The sequence below is a fragment of the Pan troglodytes genome, chromosome 5 (assembly GCF_028858775.2).
Source record: "Pan troglodytes isolate AG18354 chromosome 5, NHGRI_mPanTro3-v2.0_pri, whole genome shotgun sequence".
In the NCBI taxonomy this organism is placed as follows: domain Eukaryota; kingdom Metazoa; phylum Chordata; class Mammalia; order Primates; family Hominidae; genus Pan; species Pan troglodytes.
The window spans coordinates 37,593,978-37,606,050 of NC_072403.2; the positions used below are offsets into that span (position 1 = coordinate 37,593,978).

At 47.8% G+C, this 12,073-nt stretch overlaps 1 protein-coding gene across 2 annotated transcripts; it reads right to left on the minus strand.

Moving 5' to 3' along the window:
• Nucleotides 1–1,093: 1,093 nt before the first annotated feature.
• Nucleotides 1,094–10,734, minus strand: LSM2 (LSM2 homolog, U6 small nuclear RNA and mRNA degradation associated). Of its 2 annotated transcripts, XM_518362.7 has the most exons (5): nucleotides 10,467–10,705; nucleotides 9,788–9,855; nucleotides 2,191–2,221; nucleotides 1,689–1,748; nucleotides 1,094–1,581 (listed from the first exon to the last, which is right to left on the minus strand). In XM_518362.7, exons 1-5 carry the CDS (start codon nucleotides 10,467–10,469, stop codon nucleotides 1,456–1,458), a joined length of 288 nt encoding a protein of 95 aa, XP_518362.5. In that variant the 5' UTR covers nucleotides 10,470–10,705; the 3' UTR covers nucleotides 1,094–1,455. The 2 variants fall into 2 exon arrangements, with proteins under 2 accessions (XP_518362.5, XP_016810676.1); XM_016955187.4 differs by lacking the exon at nucleotides 1,689–1,748 and having other exon boundaries at nucleotides 10,467–10,734.
• Nucleotides 10,735–12,073: the final 1,339 nt, after the last annotated feature.

A 12,073-nucleotide genomic window follows, 5' to 3' on the forward strand; every position in this document is an offset into this window, starting at 1 on the left:
CCCAGCACTCTGGGAGGCCGAGGCGGGTGGATCACCAGGTCAGGAGTTCAAGACCAGCCAGGCCAAGATGGTGAAACCCCGTCTCTACTAAAAATACAAAAATTAGCCAGGTGTGGTGGCAGGCGCCTGTAATCCCAGCTACCCCGGAGCCTGAGGCAGGGAATTGCTTGAATCCTGGAGGTTGAGGTTGCAGTGAACCGAGATCGTGCCACTGCACTCCAGCCTGGCGACAGAGCTGCAGTATTTGTAAAAATACAAAAATTAGCCAGGCGTGGTGGCACACACCTGTAAGCCCAGCTACTTGGGAAGCTGAGGCAAGAAGATCACTTGAACCTGGGAGGCGGAGATTGCAGAGCTAAGATCACACCACTGCAGTCCAGCCTGAGTGACAAAGTGAGACTCCATCTCAAAAAAAAAAAAAAAAAAAAAAAAAAATTAGCCGGGCATGGTGGTGGGCGTCTGTAATCCCAGCTACTCAGGAGCTGTGGCAGGAGAATCGCTTGAACCGGGAGGTGGAGGTTGCAGTGAGCCACACCAAGCCAGTGCACTCCACCCTGGGCAACAGAGTGAGACTCCCATCTCAAAAACAAAAAGGAGGGTCACACTAGACGGTCTCTAAGGGTCCCTTAAGGCTGAGAAGTCTCATCTGTATCATGAACTCATATTTGCTGAATGAGTGAATGAAGTTTAGTAATTCCCAGTCACAACTTTTCTCTAAAATATAAATTACATCACTTGTATTTATCTTCTATACATATTCAGAAAACATGTACTGATTTGGTTGGATTGGTGAAGTCTGGTAGCATGAAATGTATCTTATGACACTATCACATTAATGGAAGGACAGCAAGCACTTCAGTTGCAGGTATGGTATAAGCAAAAGGCCAGAGGGAGAACATACAGGTAGGGACATGTTGGGGAAACGTGGTGTAGAGCAACTGTATTATATGCTTTATACCAAGGAGAGTAGTGGGAAGCTGAGTTGGATTCTTGGCTGGGTTAATGCAGAGTAACAGGGGCTTGGATGAATTCGACATCCTTTTCCATGTCCCAACCCCCTGCCCAACACATAGTAACAGAACCAAAACACAAATTTGCATCATAAATTTTATTCCCGATGCGGGACAGATTCCTTCCATCCCCAAATGAATCACATGCTGCCCTGGAAAGACCTAGGAAACTCTCCTACCATCTCCAGAGAAGTAGTGAGAAAGGCATGTGCTGGGGACTGGGAAGGCTTTGAAGTTTCCCAGCCTACTTATCCTCCCCTTCTCAAGAGAGGATAGCTGTTCCCTATTACTCCTCTCATCCACTCATCCCTTAAAAAAAAACCCACAAAACCATCATTAGTAAAAAAACAAAACCCCTTCAAGTATTGGGGGTTAGGGGTTCTGGGCTGGGACTTGGGGTTATGGGTCACCAATGAAAGAGGGAGGGGAAGAGGAGGAGGAGCCATCACTGTTTCTGCTGCAGGGCTTCCTTCCTTGCCGCATCCTGTAGCAACTGTGTGTCGACCTCATCTGCTGGCAGCTGCACGTATCGGACCACTGAGCCCCGAATGAAGCAGTTCTTCACTGATAACTAGACAAAGATGGACAAATATGAAAACACCCTTAAAAATGTCCTCTAACCACCCAGGGGCCTCCTGCTTTAGAGGTGTTTCCTCTTCTCCACAGACCCCAACTCACCATGTGAGGGTATTTCTCAGGGTCTGTGACACTGATGTCAGTTAGTTTGATGTTGAGATACTAGGAAAGGAAGATGAACACCATTATTATTATTATTATTATTATTATTATTATTATTATTATTATTTTTGAGACAGAGTTTTGCTCTTGTTGCCCAGGCTGGAGTGCAATGGTGCCATCTCGGCTCACTGCAATCTCCGCCTCCTGGGTTCAAATGATTTTCCTGCCTCAGCCTCTCGACTAGCTGGGATTACAGGTGCCCACCACCACGCCCAGCTCATTTTTTGTATTTTTAGTAGAGACGGGGTTTCACCATGTTTGTCAGGCTTGTCTTGAACTCCTGACCTCAGGCCTCGGCCTCTCAAAGTGCTGGGATTACAGGCGTGAGCCACCGTGCCTGGCCGACGAACACCATTATTAACCCTAGAGACATGAACCCAACCCTTAAGCTCTCCCCTCTCCTTCTCCAGGAACCAATTCTGGGGCCCGTGCTATATCTCACCTGATCCACAGAATGGAGGGTTCCACAGATGCTGTCAAGGGCAGAGGGAGAGAAGAATCAAATTAGTTTATAACAAAGTCAACATAGAGGTGACTTCAGAGCTGGGATGAGAACATGACTGGGAGAAGTCAAGGACTTGAGGATGTCAGAAAAGGTAGAACCAAAAGGGGGCATTCCTAAGCCCTGGAGTAGGAAAGACAACTAACAGAGTAGTTTATTTTCAACCCCACATCTCCTCTCCCTAAACCAATCCATTCTTTTTTTTTTTTGAGATGGAGTCTCACTGTCAGCCAGGCTGAAGTGCAGTGGTGTGATCTTGGCTCACTGCAACCTCTGCCTCCCAGGTTCAAGCGATTCTCCTGCCTCAGTCTCCTGAGTAGCTAGGACTTCAGGCGCATGCCATCATGCCCGGCTAATTTTTTATTTTTAGTAGAGATGGGGTTTCACCATGTTGGCCAGGCTGTTCCTTAACTCCTGATCTCAGGCGATCTGCCCACTTCAGCTCCCCAAAGTGCCGGGATTACAGGTGTGAACCACTGTCCCCGGCCAAACCAACCTATTCTTAACAGCTACCATTAAACAACTGGTAAAGGCTAGACCTGTATTCTATATAGTATTTGTAATCTTTACAGCCATCTTTCAAAGTAGTTATTACCTTCCAGGGGCTCAGAGAGGTTGTTTTAAACTTTATGAGTTTAGAACAAACGGGAACTTCAGTCCAAGTCTGTGTGACTCCCAAAACCATCAGCTATTTTTTTTTTTTTGCGACAGGGTCTCACTCTATGGCCCAGGCTGGAGTGAAATGGCGTGATCATGGCTCACTGCGGCCACTTGAGTAGCTGTGATTACAGGCTTGAGCCACCATGCCCAGCTGATTTTTTTTTTGAGATGGAGTCTCGCTCTGTCGGCCAGGCTGGAGTGCAGTGGCACAATCTCGGCTCACTGAAAGCTCCATCTCCCAGGTTCACGCCATTCTCCTGCCTCAGCCTCCCGAGTAGCTGGGACTACAGATGCCGGCCACCACTCCTGGCTAATTTTTTGTATTTTTAGTAGAGACGGGGTTTCACCGTGTTAGCCAGGATGGTCTCGATCTCCTGACCTCATGATCTGCCCGCCTCAGCCTCCCAAAGTGCTGGGATTACAGGCATGAGCCACCATTCCCGACTTTTTTTTTTTTTTTTTTTTTTTTTTGTAGAGAAAGGGTCTCACTGTGAATGTCACCCAGGCTAGCTATTTTCAAACATTTATTGCTTTGGAACCAGAGCCCATATGTGGATAAAGGTAGGTAGCATTACTCTTGATGATGCAGGCATGAGTGATGTCCTCTCCATTCCCCAATCCTCGAGCCCCTTGAAATGCTATTTGAGGAATGCTATCAAAACACCAGTGCTCTTTGAGAGAATGGTGCAAAAATTTAAAAAAACAGCCTTTGGCTGGGAATGGTTGTTCACGCCTATAATCCAAGCATTCTGGGAGGCTGAGGCAGGAGGATCGCCTGAAGCCAGCTGGAGAACAGCCCAGACAACATAGCAAGACCTCATCTCTATTTTAAAGTTATAAAATAAAATAACTGTGGCCAGGCACGGTGGCTCACGCCTATAATTCCAGCACTTAGGGAGGACGAGGCGGGCGAATCACGAGGTCAGGAGTTCGACACCAGCCTGGCCAACATCGTGAAACCCCATCTCTACTAAAAATACAAAAAATTAGCTGGGCATAGTGGCAGACGCCTGTAATCCCAGCTACTCGGGAGGCTGAAGCAGGAGAATCACTTGAACCCGGGAGGTGGAGGTTGTAGTGAGGCGAGATTGAGCCACTGCACTCCAGCCTGGGTGACAGAGTGAGACTCCATCTCAAGAAAAATAAATAAATAAAAATAATCGTAATAAATAGCAGTTTTAAAAACGTCCTTATCTTGCCAAAAATAAAGTTGGCAGTTCTCTGCCCCAATTTTTGTAAAATTCTGAAAGTCTTTAAAACCCAGCGTCTGGGCCATGTGCGGTGGCTCATGCCTATAATCCCAGCACTTTAGGAGGCCAAGGTGGGCGGATCACTTGAGGCCAGGACTTCAAGACCAGCCTGGCCAACACGGCGAATCCCCATCTCTACTAAAAATACAAAAATTGGCCGGGCGTGGTGGCTCACGCCTATAATCTCAGCACTTTGGGAGGCCAAGGCGGGTGGATCACGAGGTCAGGACATCGAGACCATCCTGGCTAACACGGTGAAACCCCGTCTCTACTAAAAATACAAAAAATTAGCCGGGCATGGTGGCGGGCACCTGTAGTCCCAGCTACTTGGGAGGCTGAGGTAGAAAAATGGCGTGAACTGGGAGGCAGAGCTTGCAGTGAGCGGAGATCACACCACTACACTCCAGCCTGGGTGACAAAGCAAGACTCCGTCTCAAAAAAAAAAAAATACAAAAATTAGCTGGGCATTGTGGTGTGCACCTGTAATCCCAGCTACTCAGGAGGTGAGGCACGAGAATCACTTGAACCCAGGAGGAAAAAAAAAAATTTAAAAATAAAATATAAAAATACAAAAATTAGCTGTGTGTGGTGCATGCCTGTAGTCCCAGGTATACAGGAGGCTGAGGCACGAGAATCATTTGAACACAGGAGGTAGAGGTTGCAGTGAGCCAAGATCATGCCACTGCATTCCAGCCTGGGTGACAGAGTAAGGATCTGTCTCAAAAAAAAAAAAAAAAAAAAAAAAAAAAAAAGACCCACTTAAATATGCTCTAGGAAATTAATTTAAATGAACTAGTACTAGGCAATTATTATTATTTTTGAGACAGAGGGTGAGTCTCTGCCTAATAACAAAAACAAAAACAAACACCCAGTATCTGAAACCCACTGCCTCAGTAATGTTCTCACCATATTGCTAGCTGCTGAAAAACATTTGACAGCACCCAACCATCTCCAGCAGTGAAATAACATTTGGGAATTGTACAAAGTGGTGTCATTTTATTAACTCCCTTAAGGAGGGGGAGATACATAGCACAAAAGTGGTCTGACAACAAACATAAGAGAAAGAACTTTTGGCCAGGCGTGGTGGCTCACACCTGTGATCCCAGCACTTTGGGAGGCTGAGGCAGGAGGATCACTTGAGGTCAGGAGTTTGAGGCCAGCCTGGCCAACATGGTGAAACCCCATCCCTACTAAAAATACAAAAAATTAGCTGGGAGTGGTGGCATGCACCGGTAATCCCAGCTATTCGGGAGGCTGAGGTGGAAGAATCACTTGAACCCAGGAGGCAGAGGTTGCAGTGAGCCAAGATCGCGCCACCGCACTCCAGCCAGGGCAACAGAGTGAGACCCTGTCTCAAGGAAAAAAAAGGAGAAAGATCTTCTTTCTCATCCCAACAGAAAAGTCACTTTAAAGCCACACACATGTTGGCTCACACCTGTAGTCACTGCACTTTGGGAGGCTGAGGTGGGAGGATCACTTGAGTCCAGGAGTTCAAGACCAGCCTGGGCAACACGGCCGAGACTCTGTCTCTATGAAAAATTTTAAAAATAATATAAAAAGGCCGGGTGCAGTGGCTCACGTCTGTAATCCCAGCACTTTGGGAGGCCGAGGCAGGTGGATCACGAGGTCAGGAATTCAAGACCAGCCTGACGAAGATGGTGAAACCCGATGTCTACTAAAAATACAAAAATTAGCCAGGTATGGTGGCAGGCACCTGTAATCCCAGCTACTTGGGAGACTGAGGCAGGAGAATCACTTGAACCCAGGCAGCAGAGGTTGCAGTGACCCAAGATCACGCCACTGCACTCCAACCTGGGTGACAGAGTGAGACCCCATCTCAAACAAAAATAAATAAATAAATAGAAAAAAAAGAAGGCTGGGCGCAGTGGCTCACACCTGTAATCACAGTACTTTGGGAGGCCGAGGTGGGCAGATCACAAGGTCAGGAGATTGAGACCATCCTGGCCAACGTGGTGAAACCCCTTCTCTACTAAAAATACAAAAATTAGCTGGGCGTGGTGGTGCATGCATATAATCCCAGCTACTCGGGAGGCTGAGGCAGGATAATCACTTGAACCAGGGAGTCGGAGGTTACAGCACCACTGCACTCCAGCCTGGCGTAGACTCGACCAGAGCAAGACTCGTCTCAAAAAAAAAAAGAAAAAAGAAAAAGAAAAGAAATGTTACTACGGCCGGGTGCAGTGGCTCACACTTGTAATCCCAGTACTTTGGGAGGCTGGGGTGGGCAGATCACGAGGTCAGGAGTTGGAGACCAGCCTGGCTAACATGGTGAAACCCTGTCTCTACTGAAGATACAAAAAATGAGCCAGGCGTTGTGGCGCATGCCTGTAATCCCAGCTACCAGGGAGGCTGAGGCAGGAGAATCACTTGAACCCGGGAGGCAGAGGTTGCAGTGAGCTGAGATCACGCCATTGCACTCCAGCCTGGGCGACAGGGCAAGACTCTGTCTCAAAAACAAAATAAAATAAAAAAAATAAAGGTACTTTAGGGCCTAGGGTTATAACACAACAGTTAGGCTTCCCATGTAAAAGGCCCAGGAAGGAGAAAAGAGGAGAATCAAAAACAAGTCATCACACCAAATTGCCTAAGACTGATAGTGATTACCGTACTTGTCTTGCTCTGTGGCCCCAATCTATACACATCAATATCACTTGCATTGCCAGTGCTACAAACGGAAACCTGTGTTCTAAAACAAAAAGGCCCTTAAGTCCCTCTCCTCACCATTCCCTGCCCTGTCAACGTGTAACCCATGAAGAAATTATCTCACATAGAAATGTGGAAGACAGCCAGACACAGTGGCACACGCCTGTAATTCCAGCACTTTGGGAGGCCAAGGTGGCAGGACTGCTTGAACCCAAGAGTTTCAGACTAGCCTCGGCAACACAGTGAGACTCTGCCTCTCCAAATAATTAAAAAATTAGCTGGGCATGGTGGCATATAGCCCCAGCTATTCAGGAGGCTGAGTGAGCTATGGTGGTGCCACTGCACTACAGCCTGGACAACGGAGTGAGACCCCCATCTCAAAAAAATAAATGTGGAAGACGCTTTTGGGAAGAGAATACAATTGATCCCATCTTTCTAAAGGATAATGAGGTAACAGGTATCAATATTTTAAATGTACTTTTTTTTTTTTTTTTTGAGATGGAGTCTCAGTCTGTTGCCCAGGCTGGAGTGCAGTGGCCTGATCTCAGCTCACTACAACGTCCGCCTCCCGGGTTCATGTGATTCTCCAGCCTCAGGCTCCCGAGCAGCTAGGATTACAGGCGCATAACACAACATCTGGCTAATTTTTGTATTTTTAGTAGAGATGGAGTTTCACCATGTTGGCCAAGCTGGTCTCAAACTCGTGACCTCAGGCATCCACCCGCCTCGACTTCCCAAAGTGCTGGGATTACAGGTGTGAGCCACCGCATCTGGCCTAAATGTACATATTATTTAAAGGACTGTACAGATAAGTACAGGGCCAGGTGTGCTGGCTCATGCACGTAACCCCAGCACTTTGGGAAGCTGAAGCAAGAGGATTGCTTGAACTCAAAGAGTTTGAAACCAGCCTGAGCAACAAAGTGAGGCACTGTCTCTAATTTTTAAATAAATAAATATTATTTTAAGAAAGAAAGTAGGACTAGGCGCAGTGGCTCACGCCTGTAATCCCAACACTTTGGGAGGCTGAGGCAGGTGGATCACAAGGTCGAGAGTTCAAGACCAGCCTGGCCTAGATGGTGAAACCCCATCTCTACTAAAAATACAAAATTTAGCCGGGCATGGTGGTGGGCACCTGTAATCACAGCTACTAGGGAGGCTGAGGCAGAGAATTGCTTGAACCCAGGAGGCAGAGGCTGCAGTGAGCCGAGATTACGCCATTGCAGTCCAGCCTAGGTGACAGACTGAAACTCCATCTCAAAAAAAAAAAAAAGAAAGAAAAAAAGCTGGACAGAATCATATTTCAGTTGTGTCACTTACTAGTTTTGTAGACTTGAACAAGTGGTATAGCTGATCTAAGCCTCAGTTTCCTCATGTAAAACAGCAATAGTATATATTACTTAGCAGTGTTTGAGAAATCAATCAATAAATGTATTCAGAATAGTGCTTAGTCAATACGTCTTCGGATATTATTTTTCTTTCTTTAAGCACCTATCATATAACTGGCCTATGCTAGGTATTAGATACACTACATGGTTTCACCATGTTGGCCAGGCTGTTCTCGCTCTCTTGACCTCGTGATCCACCCGCCTCAGCCTCCCAAAGTGCTGGGATTACAGACATGAGCCATCGTGCCCGGCCTATGGCCTGTTCTTTTTTTTCTTTTTTCTTTTTTTTGAGACGGAGTCTCGCTCTGTCACCCAGGCTGGAGTGCGGTGGCACCATCTTGGCTCACTGCACGTTCCGCCTCCCGGGTTCACGCCATTCTCCTGCCTCAGACTCCCAAGTAGCTGGAACTACAGGAGCCTGCCACCACACCTGGCTAATTTTTTGTATTTTTAGCAGAGACGGGGTTTCACCATGTTAAACAGGATGATCTCAATCTCCTGACCTCGTGATCCGCCTGCCTCGGCCTCCCAAAATGCTGGGATTACAGGCGTGAGCCACCGCGCCCGGCCTGGCCTGTTCTTTTTTTGAGACAGAGTCTTTCTCTGTCACCCAGGCTGGAGTAAAGTGATACAATCATGGCTCACTGCAGCCTCGACCTCCTGGGTTCAAGTGATCCTCCCACCTCAGCCTCCCGAATAGCTGAGACTACAGGCATGTACACTACACCTGGCTAATTTTTTATAGAAATAGAGGTCTCATCACTATGTTGCCCAGACTAGTCTCGACATCCTGGACTCAAGTGATCCTCCTGCCTCAGCCTCCCAAAGTGCTGAGATTACAGGTGTGAGCCACCATGGCCAGCCTAGTACTTACTTTTTTTTTTTTTGAGACAGAGTCTCACTCTGTCACCCAGCTGGAGTGCAGCAGTGTGATCTCAGCTCACTGCAACCTCTGCCGCCCAGGTTCAAGCGATTCTCCTGCCTCACCCTCCCGAGTAGCTGGGATTACAGGCACCAGCCACCGTGCCCGGCTAATTTTTGTATTTTTAGTAGAGACGGGGTTTCACCATCTTGACCGGGCTGGTCTTGAACTCCTGACCTCGTGATTCGCCCACCTTGGCCTCCCAAAGTGCTGGGATTACAGGCATGAGCCACATGTCCAGCCCGTGAGCCACTGCGCCTGACCTGTATTTACTCTTTAAACTATATATTGCTTTGTATTGTTTTCCAATACACGATACAATCTCTAAGCTTATCTGTAAATTTAAGGCACAAGGCATTTATTTATTGCTAAATTTTAAAATTTTTCTTAGAGATGGGGTCTTGCTCTATTGCCTGGGCTAGAGTGCAATGGAGTAATCACTGCTCACTGCAGCCTCAAACTCCTGGGCTCAAGCTTTCCTCCTTCCTCAGCCTCCCAAAGTGCTGGGATTACAGGCTTGAGCCACTGCACCCTATCCATTTATTTCTTCTGTACATCTTCCACCTCGCCTAGCCCTGAAATATTTCTCAAATTAAAGAGGTTCCAGGGCCCTGGGCACACCCACCCCCAACAGACTTGTTGGAACAGGTACCTACCTCAGGTCATTCTTTAGTTCCACGACCACATCCTTGCCCACAAGGGACTTGAAAAAAGAATAGAAGAGCTATTGGGAGAGAGGGGGAAAACCATCATGTGGGAAGGAGCATGGTAGGGAGGAGTGTCCTTTGCCAGTATTACCAAATACTGGTATTGTGAACCCCACTGCATCCCTGACAGTTCTCAAAATTTCACAGGAAAGAATAATTGGTTGACAGAGCTGAAAGGCTGGAGCCCAAATTATTCTGCACACTGCACTGCCCATCACTTAAAGTCCCAGAGAGACTCTGCCCTGCATACGTCGGCCTCCCCACTGTGCTCTCTCAATCGACCACCTTTCTCGGGTACCTGCCCACTCCTTTCAATGAATTGTAGAAAATATCCCACCCGCACCCTGCCGAAGCTTGCCTGGCAGAGAAGTGCTCTGAGGTCTAACTTTTCCGTCTCCCGCTATCCTCACTGAATCTCTCTCAGGGTTGGGGTTTTTTCCCTCATCATGGAAAAAATATCCCATTTGTTCTCAGTGCCTCCTCAATGAACCTGAGGAACAGTACAGTACTAAAGATGAAGATAAAAACTCCGGACCAAACTCCAGCCTAGGGGTACAAAGGCCAGATCCCCCTGCCCCAACCATGCGAGGTCCCCGAGGGCGCCCCCTTTTGACGTCACGGTACCCACCATGGTGCTGGCGCCGCGGGCAGCGGGCCGGACCGGGAAGACAGCAGGGTGCTGCGAGCAGGTCCGGGGAAACCGAAGCGCGAGCCCGCGAGTGGGGCGAGGCGGGACCGCGCAGGCGCAGCGGGAAGGGACGCAGAAAGCTCCAAGCGCTGACGGGCAAAGCGCGGCCGACTTGCGGCTGGGGAGCGCAAGCTGGGTAGAGTCGAGGGGAGGAGGAAGCCGGGAAAGGGGCGGGGTTTCCTTCATTCCGACTTCCTCCCTGGCCGGCCGGCTCCCATTGCGCAGGCGCGGACCCTAGCCTGGGCTGCCAGACGGGTGGCGGGACTCAGCGCCTGAGCTCAGAGGATTTTGTTCTTTTCCAGAATCCTGCCATCTACAGCGTGATGTGTTTGTGCCCTACACAAACTTCCTATCGAGAATTGTGGGGAGTTTGTTAAGATTATGAAGTGTGCACTTTTCTATATTTGTTAAAGTAAAAACAGAAAATTTTAAAAATAAAATTAAAAAATGTTTTGAATCTTAAATTCAGCTGATAAAAAGAAAAAAAGGCCGAGGGCCGTGGCTCAAGCCTTTAATCCCAGCACTCTGGGAGGCCTAGGTGGGTGGATTGTGTGAGGTCAGGAGTTCGAGACCAGTCTAGCCAACATGGTGAAACCCCATCTTCACTAAAAATACAAAAAAATTAGGCGTGGTCGCAGGCTCCTGTAATACCAGCTACTCGGGAGGCTGAGGGAAGAGAATCGCTTGAACCTGGGAGGCGGAGGTTGCAGTGAACCGAGATCGCGCCACTGCACTGCAGCCTGGGCAACAGAGCAAGACTCCGTCTCAAAAAAAAAAAAAAAAAAAAAAAAGACCGGGAGCAGTGGCTCACGCCTGTAATCCCAGCACTTTGGGCGGCCAAGGCAAGTGGATCGCCTGAGGTCAGGAGTTCGAGACCAGCCTGGTCAACATGGCGAAATTCTGTCTCTACTAAAAACCCAAAAATTAGCCGGGTGTGGTGGCACGCGCCTGTAAATCCAGGAGGCATAGGTTGCAGTGAGTGGAGATCTTGCCATTGCACTCCAGCCTGGGCAACAAGAGCAAAACTCCATCCCAAAAAACAAAAAATGTTGAGGCCTGTAAATCCCAGCATTTGGGGAGGCTGAGGCAGGAGGATCATTTGAACCCAAGAGTTACAGTGAGCTACAATCTCCCCACTGCATTCCAGCCTGGGTGACAGAGCGGGACTCTCTCTAGAAAAAAGAAAATTATAAACAAACAAACAACGTTGAGCAGTCCCAGAGATAAGGAGGAGCTGGAGCACAAATTTTGATTTTATCAAAGGTTACCAATAAATACATTTCTCCAAAGGAGCCCTCAATCTCCGCATTTCTTACACACTTTTGCCAAGACTGTCCTGTAAAGGACTGTGTAAAACTAAAGAGACTGTGGCTCACAGATACAAATAACCCAGTCTAACATTTCACTGTTAAATGTTTCAAATACAAACAGACAGAAATGCAGTTACATATTATTCTAACTCATATCCCCCAGGTTTTTATAAATATGTATTAGGACACAGGTAAAAGAAAAAAATGTTTTTGAGATGGAGTCTCGCTCTATCACCA